The 27,886-nt window shown below is 48.0% G+C and overlaps 1 protein-coding gene across 1 annotated transcript in view; it reads right to left on the minus strand.

Moving 5' to 3' along the window:
• The window catches only part of tei (irregular chiasm C-roughest protein teiresias), a 158,279-nt gene that overhangs the window by 83,154 nt on the left and 47,239 nt on the right, over positions 1–27,886 (minus strand). The window contains exon 2 of the mRNA XM_089588712.1: positions 12,274–12,312. Coding sequence (XP_089444838.1) covers positions 12,274–12,312 — 39 coding nt within the window. The remainder of the gene's footprint in view (positions 1–12,273; positions 12,313–27,886) is intronic.

The raw sequence follows: 27,886 nt of genomic DNA on the forward strand, positions 1-27,886 counted from the left end.
GTAAAAGTATTACATTTCATTTGAAAGTCCCACAAAGGATTCGGATGAAGCACGAGCGATCCCAAAGCGCGGCCCGAAACACATGCGCTCGTCATTGCGAGCCACGTACCCGAGGGGGTCAATTTACAAATTTACGGGCTTCCGTTGGCAAATTAATCACGATAATTGAAAAGTCACCGATGCAATTGGACCGAACGCCACCGTACAAAGAAACAAAGCGAGGGGGCTCTCCCGGCTCGGAAATTAATCATACGTTAATTCACGGATGAATAATGAAAAGAGCGCGTAATTCAGCCTATATACCGTACACGGCAAAAGTGCATCACCGTATACGGGAACTTTTGACGTTGCTCAACGACCGCGTCATGGGTAACAACCCCACAACCGGGGGGGGGGAGCAGTTGTTAAATTAAACACTCGCAACGGAGGGATCAAAAGTTTCTTCGCATACGCATCGCACACACGTCTCCGGTGTCGATCGATACACTAGAGAGTATATTGAGGAGGGGGGGGGTGTGGCGATTAAAACCTGTTGTTCGTCAAATCTGATCGATATTTCATACGCGCGTGCTCATCTCATTTTTCCTCCTTGCAGCAACGTATGGTATATCCAGTCCTGCAGGTGTACAGAGTATTATACACGCGACAGGAGGGAGCGAAGAATTTACTGGGGCAATGACGTGTTAACCGAACAGGGGAAGACTGTGTACACCTTACAAACGAGCGGCACGTGTCGCGTAACGTCACGGACGCCAACGCTGAAAAATGAGAGAGAGAGTAGGTGTCGCAAATGGGGGGTCGTCCCCAAGTGGTGCTTACTCGGAGAGTCGCGAGCTGGGGAAGGAAATTCTCGAAAATTCGATCCCAAAGAGAGGCGCGGGAGCTCTCCTTTCGGTCTTAATTTCGGGATGGGAGGGGGGGGAGAACAAGTGGCGATTAGCCCTCTCTGCCGGAGACAGGAGCTATCCCTCGGGAGCGACGTCCCGGAAAAAGAAAGGGGGGCTTCTCTTTAGCACTGCCGGAGATTTAAGAGCTTATTGGCACACGATGGTGGGGGGTGGGGGCGAAGAGCTTTCGGGAAGAACATGTGTGCTTCTCGCCGAGTCGTCACTTTTGCCGCTTGGGGTGTTTCGTTCCGTTCGATTTGACTTGTTATTCTTGAGAGAAGCTCGTCCTTTTTTTTCTTTATCGTCGTCCTTCAAGCTCCGATGTCAACTGATTACTCTCGCGAAAAAACATCGCTTCAGTTTTTGTTGGCGCTGTCGCGGGGAAAGTATAATAACCGATGGGATTATTCGAGACGGATGGCCTGGTTAAAATGTATGAGGTGTTTTCGTGCGGGGATCATTAGGCCGAGGGGGGGGGGGCCATAATTTTGAATAAATCGGCGACACACCATCGGGTTAATGTCCCCCCCGGCCCCCCATTTTTTTATGACGATCAATGACGGTATTTTTGTAAAAAAAAACGTCCCAAACATCGAGTGGGACTATCCTCGTTAAACCCGAGCCAAATGAAATTTGGGAAAGGAAAAATCTTTGGGCGAAATAACGATGGGGAGAAACGGAAGCGAGGGGGAAAAAATCTGATTTTCCACGGGTCAGCGGACAAGAATGGCTGAAAAGCATATCGGCGCGGGAATAATACACGGGCGGAAAGGAGCGATCGGCGGTTTTTTTTTTGTCGCAGTCGCTTGGCGAGCACATTCACGCGAACTTTGTTCGAAAAAGCAGCGCTGCCAACGGCGACAATAACCACGGGCCGGAAGGCGCGAGCAAAAGTCCAACGAGTCGCCCTCCCGAATAACAAAGCTCGCGCTCCGATTCTCGCCCATATAGGTGCAGCCGTAAACTGGAGATCGAGCCTCTTTCGCGCTCTGCTGCTCGTGGGAGCTCCGCCGATGCACTTATACTTCCCGCGCCGTACGAGAATTTTTGATTCCCTCTCTCGCTTTTATATATACACACACACACACAAAGAGAGGGTATAGGGGACGCAAGCGGTGCAAAATTTGTAACTTTGGCCACTGCGCTCGCCTACAGGAAATGTGTATTCGGTGGAACGATTTTTTGACGAATCACCCGCTCGCTGTTTTATAATGGTACACACACCTACACGTATAATCCTGCGGGTCGGAACTTTTCGGTGTTGGATACTCTCGCGCCAAGTATTTCTTCCCGGGAAGGAGGGAGGATTTGTTCGCTGCGATTTTGCGATAAGTTTCAAACACATTTTCCGGCGTCAGCGATTTTTTCGAAAAGTTGGATAACTCGTCGTTTCCCCCGAAATCAAGTGCCCTACGAAAGTCGTCGATCTGTCCTTACCGTGTACCAGCGAGAAAAGGAATAAAAAAAAAAAAAACTGTTTCACTCGTCACTCCCGGCTCGTTATCCCGAAAACCGGCAAACTACAAAAATTGCGGATAAGAGCAGTTTATGGCCTCGTAAAACGTTGGGGCGAATAAAGAGGACTAGACGCGTGTGCTTATGCAAATGTGTGTGTACCTATCTGTTTTACTCAAGAGGCAGCTGAGATTACCGACGGTTTGGAGGAGCGGAGAGCGCATAAAGGGAAAGAGAAAATATACGAGTCTGCACTGCGGATCGGTGGAGGAAAAGAAAAAACACAATGTACCTAATGAAATTTGCATGTTATTACTTAGGCCCTGGAAACTCGTATGGTCAGAGAAAAAACGCCATTGCGGGAGTACACGGGGGTGGACAAGTAAGAAATACGTTCACGGACAATAAATTGCAATCGTCCCGTCGATTATGCGCGTACGCGTCGTCATAGGGAGGAAAAAAAATCTAACGGCATATGACCAAGAGGACGAAAAAGGAGAGATGGGGCAGCAATAGCCTCCAGGACCCTTATATATATCGCCGTACATTCAATCTTTGCGACCATTCGACGAAGACGACGTAGCTCCCCCACCCAATTTTTTCCCCGAGAATTTAAGCCAACTACCGACCTCTCCCTCCTTTTTTTTTTTTTTTCTCTCCTCTCCTTCGTCCCACGCAGCATATAGAGGACCAAAGGAGCCGGGAGATATCGAGAGCGACGCACACCCAATATCTTTTTATCACGTTCGTATACGTTATGGGTGATGAGCCAAGCGCGGTTCTTGTCGCGTTGTATTATACATACCATCCTTGCGCATTCATTTGAGCGGACTTGTTCCCCCATTGTTTGTGCCCCTCGTGAAAATATCCGAGCGAGCGGAGCTGTGTTCCGTATTGCAATTCCGATGGAAAAAATTAACCTCCGCTTGTTCGGCCGGACACGCGCGGAGCTCCGCTGCAGCTGTCAATTTGTTTCTTCGCTCTTTGTGATTTATGAAAAAAAGGGCCGACATCTCCCTTTGTAACGTGTAGTAAAACCCCAACGAGGCACATATACAGTGGCAATGGACAGGTTACACTGAAGAGAGAAAGAGACGACAGGGTGGCGGGCCAGGGTTCTCATAAGTTCGATCGAGTTTCGTTATCTCTCGCAGTTGAGCTATATTTTAATTAAAATAGCTTAAAGTCGCGGTCGTCGCATGGGAACGACAACAATAGGCTATTGCAATTGTGTGCACTGCACAACTCGGGCAAGTTACCTCCCGCGTTAGTAGCGAGTCCTCCACTTTCCTTTTACTTGCGCACAGCGTCGCCGGACTAAATGAGTTTTCGGACCCAAGTTTCTCTCCTCCCTCCTCTTATTCCTTAGAATTTTGCGCCGAGAGTATTGCAAAGCCGCGCCGTCGCGGGGGTAGGGGGGTGGGTGGGAATCCAAATCCTGCCGGAGAGTTGCCTACGCCGAAGTTTGGAGTGTGCGCGGCACGTTGTAGGTATATACTCGAGCCGCGAAACGAGTACACCGAGGAAACGAGAGGGTAGTTATCTTCCGAGCGTATAATTACAACTTGCGACTCGACGGCGCCTCGCGCCAGGTGCGCCCCTGATTCCACACCTCGTAGGCGTCTTTATTGTACATATACAGTACTCCGCTCGCGTATCATCGAAGCTCAAGCTTTCGTTGTTTTGTTTTTCTTTTCTCTTCCACGTTGCATTGCAACGAGCATTTGGTTGAACAACACTCAAACGCGGCCGGCTCAAATATTCATGAACGTCTGTTACTGTACACTGCCACTGCTCCAGGCGCTTCAATTGCTCTCTCTCTCTCTCTGCCTTTGGAGGTGGGTGCCGTTGTTTTACGTAAACTTTAATCACTCGTCCCCCGTTACTTTGTACTACGAAATAAGTGGGTCAAAATTTATCCTCTTTAAATAGCACAACAATTAAACCCCCTGGGGGTTGAGAAACTTTGGTTCGGGTGAGGGGAAAAAAGACTCGCGAAGAACAATCTTCCCGGAAATGGGAGCTTCGAGCTGATAATCTACGGGTCACCCTCGGACCTGCAAGTATACACCACCGGGGGGGGGGAGATCCCCTTTTATCAATTTCGCCACTGATAAGGTGAGCCGATATCTGTTCATTCGATCTCTCTCTCCCGAGGGGTCGCCGTAACTTTCCCGGCGAAATATTCGCGTCCCGAAAGACGACGCCAAAGAGGAGCAGCCGTTACTCGTTAGGTGTCGCAGATTCCCCCTCCCCACCCCCCTGGAGTTGAATCCTGTCAGGAGCAACGAGAGAGAGAGAGCCCAGACCTCCCACTGGCGAGATTTATGGCTGGGATAAAGAGGGACGGTAAAAAACAAGGCTCTCCGCTCTTCTTTTTTCCCCCCCTTTGTCCCTTGTAGCTACTCGTCGTCGTCTTGGAAGGGAAATAAGCGAGGGAGCCTCCTCCTCCTCCGAAAATGCAAAGCGCGAGAACAATCCGTGCCACCGAGTGGAGGTGTTGGGAGGGGAAGAGCCTTACGTCGCACTCAATTTGACTGCTTGCTCTTGTACCCCCCCTAGCCCCCACCAGATGTAGCTAATGCACAGTAGGGCTGAATAAGCCGAACACCACTGCCGCTACAACTTTATTTGTTTGTAACTACCATGTGTGCATAATATCCATAACATACGTGCCGTTAACAGCAGGTTGGACTAACGGGGCTGCAAAGTATATGGATACGTTTTATAATGCCCACGTCAAAGGATGTGGTGCTTGTTACCAGAGGATGAAAGATTTTTTTTCATCCAAACTTTGTACAAGTGACATATAGGGCAGCTGCGCGCTTACTACGTGTGTATTGATACGTACAGGGACACACCCAACTGGAAGTATGCGCGCAGGGATATAGATGAAAAAAAAAGTTTTTGTAGCTTTCTTCTCTCGACATGTGCATTCGTCTCCTGTAGATCGATAAGTGCATAGTACACAGAAGAGGCGAGCTTTCCTTCTCCGTATGCAAGCAATGTACCTACTTCCAATACATTTGGCTTTCCGATTTTTATACCTGCGCCCGTACCTGTGTTACATCGTTGCGTCGCCCACCCAACGATGATTCCCGTAGCCGCAGTGATCGATCGCCGCGACGTAGATACACACGGTGAATCGATCGAACTCCCCTCGCACCGAGGAGAAACTGCGCTTTTAGTCCGCGCGCGGAGGGAAATTGAATCGAGCCCCCCCCCCCCGTACCCCATTATGTGTGTATATAACCTGGCAATCCAATGCATCATCATCATCGCTATCGGTTTAGTTTCATTGGCAAAGCAAAATACACGCGTTAAAATCGAGTTTTATTCAGATACGAATTTCAAACGGACGTTTCGCTCAGGGTTGCAAAGTATCATGTGCGCGAGAAAGCCAAGGAACGGCATTCCGATTGGCGTTATATACCGTCAAATATACGGTACACAGTGGACGGAAGGTTAGCCATACACCAGAGAGTTGCTTTGTACAGGGGTAAAACGGCACTGCACGGCTCAGCGTGGATCGACGTTTCGCCGCCCAAGGTACACACACCCTCTCTCGCCGACGCGATACTTGGAATAGTCGAAGGAGGGTGTGGTGTTGTAGTTGAAAGGGGATTTCACGGGCTCACACATTCCAGCGGAGCGCGGCGTCAACTGGTGACCCGAGCTTGCTCCCGTGGCCACGGTGGGGCTATATGGATGTAAAAAATTTACAGATCAACGGCAATAGGGCCGTGTACACGAGCGAAGGGTTATTGTCACAGTTCTGGACGCACGAGCTCGTAAAAAGCACTTTTGGTGCCTTTATCGTTTCATTATATGTATGTATACGAGAATCTGTTTTTTCCATGTCCTTGTTTGTATACACTTCTCTCCCAGACATGGTGTGTAAGTGCTGCGAGAGAAAAAGAGGAATAGTAGGGGGGGGGATAGCTTACGCGAGCAAACCATGAAGGTGGAAGGGTTGTACACGTACATACATGTATATTCAATGGGGGGGGGGAGTCGATGATTGTTCGTGCGGAATGCCCGGGTGTAATTTCCGCGTAATTACCGAAGCAAGTCGAAACAACTCTCGTTAAAACAGCCCTCCTGTATGGTCCTTCTATCTTCTCTTCGGCTCCGTTGCTGGTGGCTCTCTCCCCCCCCCCCCACCGCGACCGGATATACGTATACACGCTAGGGCTGGTGTTGTGTGGATTAGCCGGTGACCGCCAACAGGAAGCACAGATTGGATCGAAAGCTTCGAGCAACTAAGTAGGTATAATATAAATACATCCACGCCACTTGATACCTTTCCGATGGGCCCTGTGAGTATACGCCTCGCCCTACCTCGCTTGCGTGCCAATCGTCAAACTATGCTGTTGGATCGTGTTTCTGCATTGTTTTGGCTTGGCAGATAATCAAAGTGATATGTATATATACAAAAACGTGGTTGACTATCCTGATTTTTCAGGATAATAAAGTGATTAGCGTGGGTATACCCGTTCGCGTTTCGCGAGCAAGGGATTATACGCATCGATTATTTTTTCGATCGACGGTGCTAAATCGAAGCTAATGAAAGTACCTGCAATCCAATATTGTATCAATCGACGATGCGGCTTTTCAAGCATACATAAATATACATGTATACGTGTGTATGTGTATGGTAGGGAGTTCTGAATTGCCACCGCGTTTACGGGATGAAAATTAACGCCGCTATTCGTATGAATTTGTATTAGAATCGGAGCTAACGATTACCGTGACGTGTTATGTTTCGAGGGGGCCGTGGTTGCCGGTGTACCGCGCACGAGATGCACGAACTTTGGCATGCGAATTTTCGTTGATTAACGATAAGCACTTCCATCGAGGTCCCATATATTATATATATATATAGGTAGGGAAATTTGATGGATTATGCGCAACGCTTCGATTACCAAGTGGAGTGGAGATTGTATAATCAGCGTGTACATTCACGTGCTGTGAGATACAACCGCGTCTGTGTTGAAAATAAAATGAAAAACTGCTCGGAAAAGTCGAGGCTGCTAAACGCGCGGACGGCACGTAAAAAACAGCTTCAGAGTAGCCCAGCGGGAGCTTTTCGTTGGTCTCGAAACAAGATTACCACCCGTATGATGTGTACCTACTCTCAGCTTTTACCCTCCCGCAGGTGGTGGATTTTTTTTGTTTTTCCTTTTTTCCTCGCTGCAGCCGCGTAATAAACGGTCACAGCGAGCGTCCTCCGCCCCTTTGCCGGAGAAGAAGAAACAGAGATAAGTGCATTAAGAGAATTCCGCGTTCGCGATGTTCCCGAAAACCACCAATACACGGACTCCGTACAATGGTCGCGCGCGCGTGTGTGTGGGTACGTGCATATATATACGCACGAGGGGGAAGGTAAAGAGCCAGAAACAGGGAAAATGAAAATAAAGCCAGTGCGCCTCTGAAAGCCCTGCACCGCGACTTTTCTCATCCCTTATTCGTACATGTAGCCAAGCAAAGGGAAAAACTTTTGTTGTATCCTTTTAGGTATACCCACACGAAACTCGCTTTTTCCGGGCGCTACCGCGCGGAGCTCAAAAATTTTTCAGCATCCCCGCGGAGATTTACTTGCGGCTCAAGGGCTGAACCCGATACAAATTTCGACCGATGGTATTCGAGTTTGTCGAAATTGCCTCTTGGAGCCGCATATTTTTTTTTCGAGTCACTTTGACTTTTTTCATCCTTTCGTTCCATGATTCCTGTCGAAGGAATAAACAGTTAGTAAAGATATCATACGTCCATCTTAATGGATCGGATGGCAGAGGGACGGACTTGTAATACAGTGGGTACTAGGTTCCAAGCCACGATCACTCTGCCGAATGGAAAGTCAATCGCTGCGTAGTGACGCAAGTAACAACCTGCAGTACAAACGTCACGTACATTTTCTTCGGCATCTTGTTTTTTTTTTTTTTTTACTCTAAGCTCAATTGCTCAATGCGTAAGATATAAACATTCGTTTATATCTTTTGTTTTAAACAAGCAACTTGGCTGAAAGAAATCCACTTTCAAGTTCTCCCGTATCGCAATCACAGATACCTCATCATCCCCCACGGCAAAAGTGAGCGCATACACACAGAAAGGAGGTACATACGGGGGGGTGTGTGTATTATCTATATATTCGTGTACAAATACATATACACACACACATTTTGCGCTCGGATAAAACGAGGGAGTCGGGGACCCGCCAAACTAATCAGACTCGACCAATCCGCGTTGTTATATTCCCGTGGGCCCCTCCTTCGAGCCGGACAAGATAATTTAAACTTTCGCCGGTGCACAGAGCATATACACACACCCAACTGCATCTGCGGCGACGGTGCGTATCTACTTCGAATCAAGCTCTCTCTCTCTCTCCCCGACCTTTGCTCCATCCCGATTTCTCATTCTCCCCCCTTGTCGCGCGAGTTTTCTCCCCCCACCCCCTTATACGTATACGCGATCGCACGATAACGCCCGTCCGATCCCTCTGATCTCCCAACATGCCTACACAACATATTTATATACGTGAGTATGAACATATACTATAGAGAGAGAGAGAGCCCATCGTTTTCTCTTTCGAATGAGATTTCATGCCCCGACTCGAGAGTACGTACGGGCATTTGCATTCTCGCGAAATTCAAATACGCGCACCTATGCACTCCCACCCCCCGGTAACCCGAGGCGCACTGCGGCTGATTACCTATCCACCCTCTATTTTTTTTTTTTTTTTTCATTCCTTCGCACACATCGTCCCTCCCGAGCCTATATTATACGTGTATATGCGGGCCGAGGCGTGTGCATGAGAATGATAATTTAAACTCGGCTCGTGTGGTGGCTGCATGTGCGGTATATCAAGATCATAACAGTGTAATGTAATACATCAAGCGGCACGAAAAATTATAAACTCTATATGCGTGGGAGCACGTGAGCACTTCGTTTGCGGGGAGGGGTGGAAGTGGTGTAGGTATATATATGCGTATACACGAGCAATTTGGCCAACGAGGCTCACGGGTCGCATGACGACGGAGAGGAGCCGGTCGATCGAGCGTAATGTCTCTCTTTCGGCGTGTTCCGTCACGGCGGAGGATCGGAGTAGCCTGGGGGGTTAAGTTTAAGCAGGGGAGCGAGAGACCCCATTGCCATTTCGGGGGGGGGGGATCCACGCGGGGTGTGCGGGCCGATGTAATCGGTGCAGCGAGCAGTGAAACATTACGCGGAATAAGCGCGGAAAAATTGCCCAACCATGCCGGATCATAATCATCGTCGCCCCTTCTCCCCTGTACTTTTTTTTTTTTTTTTTTTTCTCTCTCTCCGACCTTCATTTATCGAGCTTATTTTCATATACGGGCTCGGCGAACCTTTTTTTGATCTGTGCGTCGGTGGAACTAGTTTTCAATGACTCTCAAGCTGTAAATCAAAGTGCGTATCGTTAGTACTTAAAAAATAAAAGGGTTTGAGGGAAAAAACATCACGATAGAACTCTATGCATCTTTTTTTTAGCGCAAATTGTATTTGAGAAAGAGTTGAACCAAATGCTATAATTACTAATTTTTTTTTTTTTTTTTTTTTTTTTCTTTATTTTAAGCATTTGGAGAAAAATCCAAATGATGTATTATGTATCTGCGCCGTTGAAGTTGACCCCAAGATCATTAGTGCGATATAAGAGATAGAGAGACGAGCAATTTTTTTTTTGTTTCCTTGAAATATCATGGATAATAATAATAATTAAGGCCGGAGGCACTAACTCTTTGCTCCAGTCGTACCACGGAGGCGGTGTTTTTCGCACCACCGGGCGCGCATATACGTATGTATGTATATGTACCGCAGCAACGGGTCCCGGTGAGTTACGTGCATTATACGCGGGCCAAAAAAGGATGTCTCGCGCGTGAAATATATATACACTTACGCGGAAAAGGCCAAGTTTTCGCGGAAAAATTCGTTTTTCCCGGTCAAAGTAAAAATAAATTGCCCGCCGCACTTGCACCCCACCGCCAAAGGCATATTCGTGCCCACCTCTGCGGCTGGCTAGATTTTCCCTCTCCCCCCTTCCAACGGCCGCGCGAGATTTAACGCTGGCGCAGGATTAGTGGCTTTCGCCCCATCCTCTTGGCGTTTGTACGCTGCCACCACCCCTTCCTCTTCCATCCTTTTTTTTTCTTCCTCCAACAGCTCATCCTCTCTTTGTTTCTTCTTGGCGATGGAAAATCCCCCGCCCGACCTGTTAAACTCGATGCCCGATAGAGACGACCCCGAGATGTACCTATACTTACGTTAATTCACGCAATTAATGCTACCGTATTTTAATAAAAATCGTTCTCTTTTTCGTGACTTGAACTGAAAAAGTAGCGCCGTACGCACGCATGTACCTATAGACGAGGTAACGACGCGCTCAGTCACCGAGACGTCAATGCCGAGGGCGCGTTTTCGTTCAACCCGGCGCAGTTTAATTTAAAATAGATTTGCCCCTCTCACGTGTGCGCCCCGAATATACCCACGGAAAAGCCATCAATCAGAGCCCGCGCGCTCCAGAAATTGTCGGCGCCCACATTACACGCAAGCCGCGAAATCCGCGAAAGGGAGGGGGGGAGGGGTGGCAGATAGTCGAAACAATCATCGTAAGTTATTATATACATCCCCCCTGAAAAATACATAAATTCTCGTTTGGTCGGTAGCGTCGGCGAGTCCATATAAAAAACACCGCCGGCTCGGTACATAATGTCATCGAGGCCCTGTACGATGGTATAGGTATACGTATACATATATACGGTGCACACGGGGACAGTAGATTTATGGGCCATCGGGCGAATTTCGCGATTTTCGCGAAACACCACCACCACCACACACGACTATACAATGTATATATACGTACACCACAGCGCGTAAACGCGGTACGAAGAGCGTGAGGCCTGTTTTTGCTACCGCCGGCTATCCAAATTGTGATGCATGAGTGGCTCTAAAAAGGCTTATACGCTCGGCCATGTACGTATATATATGCGTGTGTACACGAATCGCGGCAGCCCCTGTATACCGTTGCTGAAAATTTAGATATTCGTCACTGCCAACTGCCAAGCAGTCCGCACCATAGATGGCCAATGCCAGGGGGGCTAGGGGAGGAAAGGACTGCAGTAACGAGCCGCGATTTTATCCCACCCCCTACAATACACGTACACGCTGCATCAATGGCTCGTTTTCTCGGCCAACTGGTATACACGTGGCCTCTCAATTTGGGTGACTTTCGTGTGCCTTTGATACTGCCGTTATTACATACATTTTATAGTGGTGATGCCGGTTAATGGTCCCTAACTAAATGCCTTTCAGAGACGCGTCGATGATGATTATCTCTGCCGTTTGTACCTGTAACTCGTGCATTTTGAGAAAGACAATTTACAAATCCTCGATATCACACGCTTCGGCGCATATACACCCACGTTGTTCTTGGATATAATGTGGGTATATCCAGGCCGTCCTTCCCGCGAGGGACGAGCCATTCGGTATGTCTAAGCAATAGTTTATTTTTCTCTCTCGCGTAAACGTTAAGTATACACTTTTAACCCCTCCCCTCCCCCCCTCCACGCCAGTTTGTTCGAAACTATCGATCGGATATTCTTGAGAAACAATATCGCTCGAGTGCGAGTTAAGTGGTAATGCATGTATGTGTAAGTATGCGGGAGGATGAGAAGAGTACGTCGGGAAGCCGAATGATCGATGCTCCGAGTGAAAATTCATCACTTAGCGCGGGCCAATGTAGGTCGAGATATCATTACACTTCTCCTCGGGTGCGAGTTCCGTTAGTTGCACTTGCGCGCTCGCGTGTCTATGTATATACATGGGGGATGGGGGCAAATGTGTGTGCAGGGGATAAACAACGAGCATACTTTAGCTCAAACTATTTTCATAATAAAACTATTTTCCCGCAACTTACTTGATTTCGGAGATTCCGTCGAGCCGTGCTGCTTCATACCTGCAACACAATACGTTAAACTCGTGTTATTTACCATGTACATATAGTCTTGAATGTGCCTCAAATGGTCGATCAATTTTGATCAGCCGATATACTTGTTTGTGACGTACACACTTTTTGCAATTGTTCAATTACAATGTAAATTAGTTCGTAGCACATCAGTTAGCTTAGCTAAATGTTTGCGGATGGGTATACGTACACACATACACACACACATATATATTATAAAGTTCGCACTGCGGCGAGAGTTTATAGCGTTACAAGTACGCTATATATATATATAGACACACGTATGGTTAAGTGTAAACTCTGTGGGATAGCATCTGGCTTTCAAGTATAATAATGATAGCACTGTCTGAACAATGTTATCTCTCGTCTGTGGGTATAACACGAAGTAGTTACGTGCCGGAGGCACCAAAATCATCCTTGCAGGCAAAGGTCGAAACGTCTTCGCAGGTTTATACACAAAGTACAAAAGTCAAAGTTGTTTACGAGAAATGTACACGTATAACCGAACGAAAAGAGAGGAAGAGGGGGGGGGGGGAAGAAATATTCTTAACAAGTTTCTCTTTCACGAGTTTCTCTTTCGGTATTTTAATTGGATCCACTTGACACGGACGTCAATTTGGCTTTGGTGGACCGTCGCTGTTGCTGGGCCAAAATGTATTTCAAAAGCCAATGGGACTCTATTTAACGCGGCTCGAGACTAAAAGCCCCCCCCCCCCTTGGAGAAAAAGTTCTTTGAGCGCAGCCTAATTTCCATAACGCGAGGGCACTTGATCCCACTCGGGCGCAAACCGATGCCGCCCAGCTCGTGTACGCCGTGTACGTGATGTTTATGTGTACGAACGAGCTTTTAGCTCCTTGATAAAGTTGCATCGAAAACTTTGGCCCGACGGAGAAAGAAAAGTCCCACCGAGACGGAGAGCTTGTCAAGCCAACGTTATCCGCAATTTGCCGGTACTTGGCCGAGTCAAAGAGAAAACAAACCACCACCAACCCCCGAAACTTTTCTTTTTTTTTTTTTTCAAGATTCCAAAGTCTCCTCTTCTATATTTTTGGACGAATGGATTTGACAAACTCGCGCAAGCTGCGCGAGATTGAAACGCAGCTAATTACGATTCAAAAGTGAACAGCCCACCGGGGATGAGGGAGGGGGGGGGAGGGCAATAACGCCGAAGCGGCCCCCCCTGCGCGTGATATTCAAATGAAGCGAGAGTTCGGAAATCCAGGTAACTCGGGTAATTAAATTTAACACATTCGAGCGCGGAGAGATTCCCCGCGCGCACCTAATCACACTCTCTGTGTACCTATACATACCTGCCGAGGGACCCCCCCCCGGGAATGGGGAGGAGGTCACATTTATATACGCGCGTGTACGTACATCCCTTGGCTAACGGCGGATCGTAAGTTCTAAGCAGCTATACGGCAGCCGAGCGATAAGCCGAACGTGGCTAGACTCGGTGCCGCGGCTGCTCCGCCAGGGCCCACGGAGAAGAAGGAAGCCGATAAGAGAGAGGGATATCCTCTGGCCCTCCAACTTGGCCTCCTCTCCATTCCTCATCAGTCGCTCTATCGCTCACCCCATACATACATATATCGGGCTCGCGACTATCGAGGCACGGGAGTTTGAGCTTGCGATATTGCGCAGTCACGGGCCGCGAGCACCCGTCCTTCCCTTCCTCTCCGTCACCTAGCTCCGGTACTTACTTTCCCGGGAAACACCTACGCGTCGATGTACTTGGATATTCGTGGGCCCCCCACCCCTCGTCTCTGATTTATCCTCGGGTTTATACTCAGGATGACGAACGAAGCGGCTCTGCGTATATGTATATGTACTTGGGTATGCAGATCCACCCGGTTTCACAAAAAAGGAGGGCCAGATAACGAAGCATACACGAGCTGGGATAACTCGTCGAAATTCGCGGCTCATTTGGTATTCGGTTGGGGGCGCCTTCGATTAGCCAGTGAACCGGCGATCGATCAAACCGGGCGCTTCTTCTCGAGTGAAGTGAAACAAAAAAAAATATATTCCCCCCCCCCACGTCCCGGGACTAAATGCGTTATCTCTGTCACACTGGCTCACTCTCTCAAATCGAGAGGGAGATAGAGCCACCCCCTCGAGAGTGGGGAAATGGCGACACCGGCAGAGTGCGGCGAGTGGACGTGTGCACGCACAGTCGGACCGGTAGCTCACGCTTCAATTGAATCTACATAACAATTATTCAAGCGTGCACAATGCCCTCGACCCGTTGTATATATTCACTGTGCTGCTGAATTCGCTCTATCGTATACCACCGACATTTTTCGGCGGCCATATACAGTACGAGCTATAGGAGGAGGGGTGTGCGGGGGTGTGCGCGCAGTGTATCGGCCCGGGCGAATGAAAACACAAGTTGCGAAAATTTTTCCGGCTTTCGCATGGAAACTCGGTAAAGGTGTACGGATACAGTCGTTGAAAAAATGGGGGTAGGAGGGAAAAAAAGGGAGCGCGCGCTCGTAGAGAGTGTACACGGGCGTTTTCTTTTTTTTTTCATTGGCAACCACACTGCGTTATTCTTTCTATTTTTTTTTCCTCCCCGACGCACAGCCTCTCCCGTTGCTGACCGCCGAAGCGCCAAACCGAGGCTTTTGTTATCGCGGAGTTATGGCGGGTGGGTATCCGTACACGTGTGTATATATATTTACCGGGGGTGGGGGAAAAGGCTACAACGGGGAATCCAAAATATGCGGTATATCGCTTTACAAGGCTTGAAATTTTGTTTTTCCTTCGAGAGGAGTGGAATATATTATATATATTCCCGCGATGAAATGATTCGACGCGTTTGCGTATATGATACATCCACACGAAAGCTCAAACGGAGGGGTCGATCGTATCAAAACAGAGCCTCTCTCTGATTTGCGTATACACAACCGGATGAGATACGTTTACCTGATGAATTTTGCTTTGACCAACGACGAAACACTCGCTGCAAACAACTCGTATCTTTCTCTCTTTGATCGACCAACTAGTCGGGGGTTGATTTCTATGCGAGAGAGCCCCGTCCGTCCGTCAGGTGTACACACAGCTTCTGGTTAACGGAAAAGAAAAAAAAAAAAGGAAAGATAGCCAAGTTCTTTTTCTCCATAATATTCTTTTGCGCGCGCTGGTGGAGCCAGCCAATTAAGTAAACTCACGAAAGCTGATACCAAAGGCGCTCGATTCCTCTTCGAGGAGGACGCGAAATGCGCGCAGCCTCGCTTTTGTTGAATCGAATAACTCGCCTTATTATCATCCTCCTCCTCCGCTCTCAATGTTTTTCCCTCTAGAGAGGACCACTCGACGCGAGGATCTGCTCGTTAGAGTTGTAAAAATGTTGTTCCCTCCTTTTCCCCTGATGATCCGTGATTCGAGGGGGTGAAGTCGTAACGAGGGGAGGATCCGTGGCTGCGCGCCGTCGATCTTCGTTATGAGGGCTTCCTCGTCCGGCTATCTCTCGGCGTTTTTCATTTCCGCGCCGCTGCGGACATTGTCGCGACGCATCTCTCTTCCGACGAAAAATAAAAGGAAACTCCTCCCTTCCCCAGTTGACAATAAGTATATAACGTCATCTCGCGTGGTGTATACGTATATATATAGGTGGTTACAGCTTTTCCCCTCGTGAGAAAGCTTTTTCGAGTGCCGCACTCGCAGCGATAAATCATACGCCTCGAGGGATACTTCTTACGTGTATGTGTACTTACAGAGAAGAGCGAGGCAGCAAACCCGAAAACACTGTATTAGCTTTGATAAATAACGCTTGGGGGATATATTGTGTATAAACACGGAGAATCGGCCGAGCGCATCTCACGAGCTCACGAAATCTCGGCCCATTCCGAGATACGCATCTTCTTTTGTACCCGCTATCTGTACGCCGCGAGAGTAGTATGGCTATTGTTGTGTTATTTAGGAAATCGCGTTATGGATGGTTTTTATGGTAAATTATTTCGGTCGTGTATATTTTGAAGCAAGAATGTATTGCGATGACACGGGATATAAACAAAAGGTCGACATTATGGTAGCACAGGTACTGATCGAGCACTTGATCTCATTCGATTTGTGGCAGGGGCAGCAACGTTTTCGTAGCTGTAAAATACTCCTGAGATTTTCTATTTACGCTCGATAACTTTTTTAGATTGTTTTTGTACCCTACGGAACTGAATGCGCAACAGTATAAGTGTACTTTTGAAAGGCGGTATTTTTTTTTTTCCAAAAAAAATTTGAGTCAATTCACGAATTGTTCGTAACGATGAGCATTTTTTATTCCACGAAATAACGTACTACGCGAACATTCCATCCACGAAATTCATCTTTTTTTTCCACAAAAACTGCAACAAGTAATTACTTTACGTAAGCCCTAAAAAACTAAATGTAAGAAAAAGAAAGAAAGAAAAAAAAAAGGCAATACTCGGAAACGGCGAAAGGCTCACCGTGACCACATTCGGCACGTCTCGGTAATAATAGTAAAGGCACAATAGGTAGGTAGTTTTGGGTTATCCAAAATTGCAGCCAGAAACAGCAGTGACGTCTCTGGGCAAACAAAAAGCATCATTTTCCAGGTGAGAGGGAAGTACACAGCAGTAAGTATAATTCCCAGTAAAAGCGAGCTTCCGGGTCAAAACTGCTGGCTAATGTACATATATACGTATAGCCGGCGAACACAGAGTTGATTTTCCCCTTTCCGTACACATTTTCCCCTTTGAAAAGCTCCAGTGCCAAGAGAGACAGCTAAACCCTGCTTTAATATCGTGCCCCGGCGAGATGTGTGTACCTTCGTACTTAAAACTCGAAATTTGTTGATTCTAACTTCGCATTAGCACCGCTGACGTTTCTCCGATGCTGGCACCGCTAGATCATACACCGTAATCCGTCCGAAATGTGACCGTACGTGGGTATACACACGCACACACACACATGTGCACGGAAAGGAAAATATCGTCCCATGACCGTGTTTTCTTTGCGCTATTGCGCAGCTGTATGAAAATCCATACATTGTTTCTCGCACGTGAGTCGTGGATTGGGAGTACGCTATACTAACCAATAGAAAGCCAACGGAAGCTCATGGAAGGCGAATTGCGAAAAAAATGAAAATGAAAAATTGTGTTGAAAAATGTAATCGTCGGTGGGGTGTGCAGAGGTATCCGGTATCACGCGGAAAACAATACCAAGCCGAGTATCGGGTGTAGGCAGAGAGAAGCTAAATATCTTCTCCGTAGCTCCGCCAAACGGGGCTTCCTTCCCCGCATGTGCGTGGGTGCTGGCTCACCTTCAGCTCCATCGGCACCCACCTCCCCCTCCTCGACGATCCCATACACCCCCCAAACTAACCCAAACAGGCTGCACCGACAGGCCGCAAGAAACTATAAACTGCTTCGGTTTATAGAACCACAAGTCAGCGCCCCTGTGTGTGCTCCGCTATACTGCATGAGCTTACACGTGTGCGAAGCCGCGTTTTCACTTTCGAGTTTTGCCCGTCGGCTTCCTTCTCTCTCTCTCTTATCTCGCGCAGCTGCTACTCTGCTATAGCCATGTGATAACGCCGACGACGCCAATCGGCTATATATGTTGCCGTTCATCTACACTCCGTGGGTGTGCGAGTATATACTTGATGAGACGAGGAAATGAGTCTGTGGGGTACGTGAAATCCTTGGCAGGGGTTTTGGTTTTACAAGGCCCGCGTGGGTGACTGATTTTCTTATCTTTCGGTTCAAAACAAAACAGGTGAATGCATTCCAATTGAAAAGTATTTTACGTTACTGAAAAAATAATAAAAGAAAAGCACAGAGAAAAATAAATTGGCTCTTTGAGAGGTTGCATCAATAAACTTGAGACGATTCTCATATAGACCAGACCATGAAACAATATGTATACAAATGGCACGCATAGCTCTTGCAGTACCATTTCTTTGCTAGGTAAAACGACCAGAGACTATAGATAAAAGTCAGGATCATCTAGACATGATTGTACAATGGCGTAATTTTTAGTCCCTTTTGGCTAGCCCTCTCTCTCTCTCTCTTCACTCACACACACACACACGCGCGCGTGCAGAGATTTACCTTAATGCAGCTTCGCACTCGGTCGCCACTCCCGTTCATCACACGGAACTACATATGCAAATAGCTACACAATCGGAGTAGGACGTAACAGCATCCCATATGTATATAATATATATGCTGCCTATATGCCGCTGCAGCAGAGTCGATATTGTAGTCTGCAGCCTCCCTCTCTCTTTCTACACCCTGTATGTGCATACACGTACGCGCGCGCACTCTCGAACTCTGAAAGCTCCACGAGAGACGAGGAGTATAGGAGGGCTCATAAATGCGGAAAATTACAACTCGAGGTCTCAAAATCTCTGCAATCAAGTGCGGTCGCGCGAACCCTCTCATCCTCTCTGCTCTTTCGGCGTCCCCTGTATTTATCGCTCTTTTGGCCTCCGAAATGACACGCGCGAACGGAGTAGGAAAAAAAAAAAAAAATATATATCCAAACGACAGACTCGACCCCCTTTTTCTCAGCTCTTCAAACTTTCATCCATCCACGGGCGAGTGTACAAGTAGGTACATGTTAATACATCAAGCATCGAACAAAGTACACGTGCTGACTCGCGATTTTCCGTCCCGCGGGGCCCCTTTGATTTCACCCCCCCTCCCCGCGTAACAAGTTGCAAGCTTTGTGTAGGTGTACATATATATACATACACACGCGGGCCAAAAGCTCCCGCTGCGGAAGAGTGTAACGTGTACCAGGAGAATGGCTTAAGCCCGCGTTAATTAAGGGAAGCTTTAGTCCCCGACTATAATCGCGTACGCCAGCCACACGCGTTTCCCTCCACATGTATCTATACGTATGGGGTCGCCATGGCTACGTCTCCGTCGGAGGAAACGTGGATCCTTATGTGTTCGCTGATAAGAAAACTGGAAATTCATTGCAAGCCGTAGCTGTTGGTGCCGAGGAAAACACGGTAGGGTTGTTGTTAAGTGTTTTTGCCGAGGGAGCGGTACAATATAGATATTGTACACGTTTCAAACGGGGAAAGCCGTATTCATTCAAAGAGCCGACGCGTCGTTGAAAATACAATTACGCGAGAGGGGGGGGAGGGGTGCGAAGATTGTGGTGCAATAAGATTCTCGATGGAGCATACATATATTATATGTAGGACTACAGGGAGTGAGTAGGGGTTGCGGGAGTGGAAGTCGAACAAGTGGACCGGAGGGGTTGTCCGTAATGGCTGATTGGTCATTTGTCAAGTGGCGCGGAAGGACTTACTTGTCGCTGTATCTCTCGGCAGCCATTGAGAGTGTCCAAGTATATATATATATATATATATATATATATAAATTACGAAAAACTGCGGTCTTTCCTCTCCATATTCCACCCCCATAGCTATACCAATTCCAAAAGTGTTTATCGAGTGATTAATTAATCAATTAATTTACCCTCGTATATGTAGGGGTGTATATGTATACAAGACAAGCCATCGGCTGTTACAAGCCCCTTTTCGTGACTGCCATAAACCCGAATACCAAGGGGGAAGAGGGTTGGAACACGCAAAGTCCTCTGTAGCGCGTATATATAGCATGTACCGTGTCTTCTGGACATTGAACGGCCGGTCCGGAAGAGTAGGACTCTTGATCAGCACACTCGATAAGAGATCTTTTTCCCAGATCTTCTCGTATGATTTTTTGTTCCTTTCTATCCCTGCAATACAGTATAAATATTTTATTTTCGTGTTGTCGTGGTGACGTTTCTTTTAATATATTCATGACCCCGAAGGTCGCATCGGATACACAATGAGCAACGCGTATCTTCGCTCCGTAAGCCAAAGTGCCCGAGGAATTTCTCAATGGCCCCCATTTATGAATGTGTATACATTATAATGGCAGCTGTTGTTCCGGGAGCCAAGCACGCAACGAGCCTCTTTGGTTACACTGATTGACCTCGGAGACATCGTTGTAACTGCTCCTCCTCGTCTGCCCCTTTCTCTCCCATATCTCATCTGCGGTACATGTACGTATACACAGTCCGATACATACGTATATTACTACGTCCACTTGACCCTGTCGGGGGCTTACAACGACCCGACAATGGTAGCAGGCACGCAATTACGTCCTCTCTCTCTCTCTCTCGGTGGAGGGTCCAAAGTGGAACAATCGCTTTAGCAAGATCTGCCGACCGCGACGTGTACCTACTGCCACTGTACTCCTTCTCGTCTTGCAAATTGGAATTATAGTGGGTATACCCCGCCGCAATATTCATAGACGCTTTTATTCCTCCTCCTCTTATAATCTCGTGTACACAGTGTCGCTGATGGTGCGCACTCGTTTTTAAGAAGTGCGGTATATATATATACAAACCAACCCCCGCGCAAGGGTGTACATGGCGTCTAGCCGCTCTCGCGGATGTACGGATAAACGAGGGGGAGGGAGTGTCGGGCAAAGTTTCGAGTGCTCTTCGGGGCGCCGCTGCAGGGATTCTTCGCGTAAAATTTAGCGAATCGCTTGGTTCGTTATTCATGGAGTCGACTGTTTCCTCGGATAACGATGCAATTACAGTACAACGTACCACGCAGTTTGTTCCCCGAAGCTTTTATATACCTGGCCCCTTGTACATATACCGGTGCTCTTGGAGGATGTTGTTGTTGTTGTTTCCCAACTCGGCGGAAGTTAATTATTCAGCTTTCGGGAGTTATATATGTGTATATCGCGGAGCGGGGGATAAAAGTGAGGACGAGAAGTAGCGGTTAAGGGTCTGACGGAAGTAGAGAAAATATAAGTCCTTCGCGGGGTGCAAACGACTTTGGGCATGACCGTGTTATTTACCAGCGAACGGCGATGGTTGTGCCCACGCTTGGATCGGCAGATTTTACCGGATTGTATTCAGGTGCAAGGGAGAACATCAGTGGAGGAATATACTATACACGCAGCCAAGAAGACATGATCAAGCAATGATAATTTTCGTTCGTTACACTCCCTGTCCCAAAAAATAACGCAGGCGTCCGAGCAGAGAATTGAATTTATTATATGAGGAGGCAAATAGCAAAAAGGATCAAAGTCCATGCAGTGGATGAAAGGGCGTGTGTTTAAGCTCGAGTATCCTTGAAATGAAACGGGAGAACAAGTCGAAGAATCATCTTAAGCAGATCCGAACTCGGACGGTCCAAGGGGGGGAGGACTGGCGTATATTCGCGCACACATGCACGGAGATCGGAATCCCGGAGGCCTCCTGTTGGGTGTACTCAACGAACCGTAACGAAGCCACTCGACCCGGTGGTGGGGGGGGGGTGGAAGGTACAGAGGGAATTAATAGATGGAGGGTCGCCCGTGGCTGGAGGATACGGAGGTGGTGTGCTTCCTCTTCCATCCGGGCGGACACCTTGATGTACGACACGCGTATACGTTCTGCACATTGCGGTCCGAGGTATGGGTATAGCTGGACGACACGGCCGGTATGCGCGTGTTTACGGGCGCGGCTCTCGTTTCGACGCGCGAGATGGATGTGCCCATGTATGCCCTCTACGAGGTATCGGGTGGTACTTTCCGTTCGCTTCGTTGCCGCCGGAGATACGAGCCGAGATTCATCAGGACGGGCTCGCAACTTATCGGTCCGTCAAAAGTACACCCGAGTAATTGCACAGTTGGAAACAATGACAATTAACTTTGGTCCACAAGTTTTTCTTTCGTATCACCCTCCAAATGAGATTTCCAAATGAAAAGGGCTACTGATGACCCATATGCACAAGAGCTGCACAATTGCCACGATGAGGTTTATTCGTGTAAGCGCGTGCAATTTTATTGTTGTTGCCCCGGTATACATGTATAATATGCGCCTCGCTCTCGAGAGAGTCGGTAAGTGTATGTATACGGAAAGACCGTCGGCCTCTCCCCAAAGCGACAATGGCGTGTAATCAACGCCAGCTGGAGAAAGTGAAGCGCCAACTGTAGCGCTCGTACATGCCCCTGCAATATTAAATTGCACAGCGTTTGTTCCAGTTGGGGGGTATAGGGTGGGGAGCGCCCTTATCGCGATGGCAGCTTGCTTAAACAGGGGCTCCTGTTTCTGCTCCGTGTATACGCGCACAATAGTGCCAAGCAAGCGTTGTACGTTACACTATATAATATTACACGTATACGTATGTGTGTATGCATGCACAGGGATCTGTTCGAGCGTTATAGGTGGTGAGGGTGCATATATAGCCGATGTTGGTCCGATATCAGCGTAATGGATCTTTCCTCCCTTCAACGTCGGAGGAATGATGTACCCATCCTGTGTGCGTGTATACGTGCATGGGGCCTTGCAGATGCTGTTTCCAAAGGGGAGCCGTGGAAGGAGGTATATCGGTAAACTTGGTGGCCCACCCATACACGTATACACCGCCAAGAGGATAACTGGGTTCGCTTGGATATATACATATATATATATACCTGTACATTATAAGCGGGGGTACACCAACGAGGTGTGCGCCTCCGTAACTTTACTACGGGCACTTCAAAGGCTCTCCTTGATGTGCTATGCATATAAGCAGTGTACACCTATACACGTGCACGGCGAGTCAAGGGTGAAATTCGCCGATGGGTGAACGCTTATCAAACTAAACTCGACTCGATACTGCATCGCTTATATGTATATATACGCTCGGATGACCGCTCAGCTTGACCCTGTATACCTGCGTTGTTGTTTCACTCTACCCGTCTCCTTGCGCGGGTTTTTTTTTTTTTTTTTTTTTTTCTTTTTTTTGCATTTGAATGATTATCGCAACCAAGTTTTCGCGGTGAAAATATACGTGATGGAAGAAGTCGAGGAGTAACCCGGGAAAAAGACGTGCAATTTAAATTTGGAGATGGAAAAACTTTCCAAGAGGACGGGCCGATATCTCTGCAGGAGCGAAATTCGATTCTGAATTTTTTCCGCGGCGCAATTACAGCTCGGGGGGTGCAAAGGCTCGAGACGATACGGGAAGAAAAGCACGAGGCAAGATCGCGAGGCGGGTGCGTGAGGTCTCGATGTCCGTCCGAGGTCGAAGGGTAGCGTTATCTCGGGTTACGTCAGCTTTCGTTATCGACCAAAGTCCCGGCGCGCTATATCCACGCGCATTGCGGAGGAGTGAAATTTAATTCCAAAGCGGCCACCCTACACTAGACGTCCCTTCTTCTCCCGGGAGAAATGGGAGAAGGAGAAAAAAAAAAAAAAGGAGGGGAGCTACGACGCCGAGAGCTTTTTTATCTCGTCCCCCGCCTTTGCCGTTCTTTTGGGTCCGAGAGAAACTCGGAGAAGCTGCTTCACGTGTGCGTGTGGGGTTGTAGTTTCGCCCTCCCTCTGTGTACATGTATGCAAGGAGGACGTGGCTGGGATTTGTTATTTTGCGGCGACTAGCACCAGCGACGACGACCTTCCACTTTTACTTCTAAAATTAAGCCCCGGTGCCTCTCGCCGAGCTTTTTTTCCTTTTCTCGCACACATATATATATACACCGAGAAACCACGTGTGTTGATAAAAGAAAAAAAACCAACTGACGCCGTTTTTTGGCTCATACCTCGCCATTGTGCAAGCGTATATTTAGCTGAGGAGAATCTTATTTCGTGGCGAGAGAATAAAACGTGGAATTCGAAATTATTTTTAACCCCCGTACTCGTGAATGAACGGATGAATAAATGGTCTTTATTTGTGAACTGGGAGGATGCAGTGGTTAAATATACATAGTCGTGGTACAAAGACAGAGCACAACTGGACCTTGTACAGAACATAATACAAGTTTTCGTGTAAAAAAATGCTCAAGTTGAATTTTTAAAAGAAATAATTAAACTGGAATTCCCATACAACAAGTATCGAGTATCGTACGTGAATTCTCGTATTCTTGTGTTGTGAAATACTGTATCTGTATGTGCACGCTCGAAAAACTGCACTAGGAGAAATTAATCCCTCGACGTTGCACGCCAGGCTCGTCCAAGCGATTACGCACGTTCGATAGACACACACACGATAGCCCGAAATCCAATGTTCCTTTCAGTCATCCGAGCCCCCCAACGGTGTAAATTTATCGGATTGCCACGCAGTGCAACGCACAATAATTAATCGCGGATAATCGAGGCAGGGGGGCTAAACGCGGTCGGAGCATCAGTTTCGAGTATGCACCTATACACGCGCGCTGAAACCCACTTTCTTTTTCGCAAGCCTTACCTATCAAAGCCTCTCCGTGTGTGTACACGGTTACCCGTTCCGATGCTCTCGAATTTCATTTTGCATCGGTACGCCCCTAACCTCTTCCCCCCCTGCCTCCTCCCATCCCCCTGTTCCGAGTTTCACTATGGGATTATTCAGTGTCTGCATGATTTAGCACACCGCCACCATCGCCGCTGTACCGCTGCGGCCCGACCTTGTAATTTCGCGTTCGAGTTGCGTCGAGAGACGAAGGGGGGGGGGGTCGAGGTCGCTACATGGAAGAAGCCAAACCCGCGAAAATTGGATTTTTTTTCCCACAATAACTTAATCCCCCAGCCGCAGAACACGAATATGAGGGAGAGTAGAAAAAGGGAGGACGAAAAAAGGAGAGGCAGAGCGCGAGAGTCCTGTCTAGACATCGTCGTCGGGGGGATGAGGAGGATAGCGTAATTATTCGATTAGGGAATTGAAAAGCACCGGGAATCGATTACAATGCTCATACCCCCCCTCTATATTGTGTAGGGATGTGATTCGCGCCCTTCCCCAACGGATAGTATAAGTACTTTTTCCAGCCTCACGGAAATCAAATGAAAATTGCGCGAGAATAACGTAGCTCGCGTGTAATTGGCTCCTTAAAAAACGAGCAGCACTTTGAGAGAGCGGGAAAATTTGAAACAAAAAAACCAGCCGAAAGAGAGCACGCCCCCCAAACCCCCCACCTATAAATCTTCGAATTTGCAAACGAAGCGGTAATCCAGCGGACGAAACGTTAATTTTAATCGCGCGCGCCCTTCTTCGTCTTGCTTCCTTTGGGCCGTGTATCCCCTGGGGGAGGTATACCGGAACTTAATCTACCCTCCGAAACGATTATTAACAGGCCGCGCTCTAACAAAGGAGGTGGGCTCTGCTGAGCTTTCATATAACCGAGCCAAAAGGAGAAGAAGACGAAGGGCCGGCGACGCTAAAAAATTAGTTGGCGACCAAAGAGCAGCAGAGCCGAGAAGAGGACCCCCACGGCTGGGAGGGGGGGGGCATTCTTTCATTTCCGCTCCTAATTGAATTTACGGCTCCCTTTCACGATAAGAGGCCCTACTCCTTTCTGCGGCACCTTATATATAATATACACTCGAGATTAATTTTAGCTTCGTTCTTTGCACTTTGAGCTTTCTTCGTCGCGACTCTCAAGTATTTCACTGAATCGCGGGCTAAGAGAAAGAATGTTTAATCAGTATCCGGTGTATCCTCTAATTAACCATAACCCACTCCCACCGTGCTCCCCCGTGTTCTTCTGTACCGACTGCAGGTAAAAGAGCACTCGCGCCTCGAGGTAGAGCTGATTTATCAAGGGCTCCGGAGGAATCACGCTCAGAATGGAAAAGTCGAGCGCCACTCGATTAGGGAGGAGAGATCTCGATGACGCGCTCTGCTCAATTCCGGGGGAGAACGAGAGGTTTATCGTCCCCCTTGAGTTACCCGAGCTAACGGGGTGGAGGAACTTTTGTCATTCCGAGTGGCGCTTATGATTTTCAGGGGAACGCACCACGGCGTCGTGAAAAAGTTCTTATCTCGCGCCAAAGGGAACAGACGCGTGCAAATACGCTCCCCCCACTGCAAGGTTGTATTCTCGAGCGCAGCGATAAGCGAATCTAGCTCGAGGCGTGCGACCCATCGAAGAAGAGGTACTCGTACATAAAAAGTTGTAACGAGAGCAACGTATCGCCGAGAAAACTTGGCTTTGAGTGTAACGAAGGGAAAAAAGGGTGCAGGGAACACGATCCTCTAGTCGCCCTGGAAAACGAATTTCACGCGGGAGTATATATACAAGTGATGTAGAAAACAAGAAGAAGTAAAGGGGCGAAAGTGAGTGATTTTCGAAAATTAGTTTCGTTACGCTGCTTGGCTCGGCGCCTGATATGCCTCCACCGCTGGACGCTTCAGGGCCAAGTTTCTCCCCTCCACCAAGGCTTCGTTAAATCGAGATCCTTGGACCCTTTCTCCTCCTCTGTCGGGTGGATGCTGCGAGAAAGGGAGGGTGAAAAAAGCCATTCGAAACAGAGAGGGAAAACTTATTCTTTCTACCTTTCTCCATAGCGCTTACGAGCTGGTTTTTTCCCATCCACCTCAATTGGAAGTCTACTGCACCTCGTTTTCTCCAAAAGATCTTCCCTTATCGTTACAACGACGATCTATATGTTACGAGATTTTTAATTTATCAGACGCAAGTGTTGGTTGGTTCCGAACACGCGTTTCGTTGCAATGTAGAAAGGGATGGAATGCGCGCAACTTTGGCATGTAAATTCGATGGAGGCGCAGTAAAAGAAGAAGAAAGTAATGAAGGGGGAGGTGAGGGACAACAAAAAGCTGTAATTACAAAGTCGGTGCATTAATATTAGTTAGTGCCTCGCTCAATAAACGCGTGCTCTCTCACTCGCGAGAGCAATAAGAGACGAGGGCGGAGGCAGTAAATTGGATTTCTGTTAACGAGAGCATCAATTTCGCCTCCCGGCTTCTTAATGAATGCCCACGCTGTGCAGCCCCTTCCGTGCATACACACGAGAGAATGCAAATATACGACCCTTGGACTTGAGAGAGGAAAAAAAAGACAAACAAACGTACATAAGAGATGGATGTTAAAAAAAAAAAAAAAAAACAGCAAAAAAATTCGACCTCGGCGATAAGAAGACACGAGAAAACTCGAGAGGGAGTGCGTTTGCAGCGGTAAAACCGTGAACGGCGAAAATGAAATAATGGAGTTGGAAGAAGAAAAAGGCGACGATTTGGGAACAATGCCGGTTGAGCAACAGAAGCGACCCTACCTGACTCCCGCGGATAAATAATTGATCGTCGCTCCTCCTCGGCCCCATGTAAAATGTATTCCACTACCAACTTGGGTACGGGTATACAGCAGAGAGGCGAGACGGAGCCCTCCCGACTATCTTATTCTCGTCGCGAGAGATGCAAATCAGAGGAGGAGGACGAGACATAAAAGCGTCGGCCGGAATTATCGTAAGTTTGTTTTTCTTTGCAACTCCGACTCCCTTCCTCTGGCCCCGGTCAAAGCGACGGCGCTGCTGTGGTGCTTCAATTAACCGTCCGATAATTACAGCTCGTTTGCACGCTGATGCCAACTCTTGCAAATCGACGGCGGTGAAAGAGCTTACTCTGTGTGGTCTCGAAAATAAGAGGGAAAGAGGGGGAAAAAACAAAAACAAAAAAATACCAAGTGGAAGAAGAATCAAGTCTGACGAGGTGTATGGATAAGAAACACGTTAAAAGAGTCTCGAGTGAGTAAGTATATATACTGCGGGCGTGTAACGCCGGTAAGTGGCGTAGTGCCACTGCTGGCAGTCGTCCAGCGACGGATACATCCAGCCGTGGGTTGTACGATCTCCCTT

This window comes from Copidosoma floridanum, unplaced genomic scaffold, assembly GCF_036245765.1.
Source record: "Copidosoma floridanum isolate Cflo_tuat_1 unplaced genomic scaffold, Cflo_Japanese_pri ptg000007l, whole genome shotgun sequence".
Classification (NCBI taxonomy): Eukaryota; Metazoa; Arthropoda; class Insecta; order Hymenoptera; family Encyrtidae; genus Copidosoma; species Copidosoma floridanum.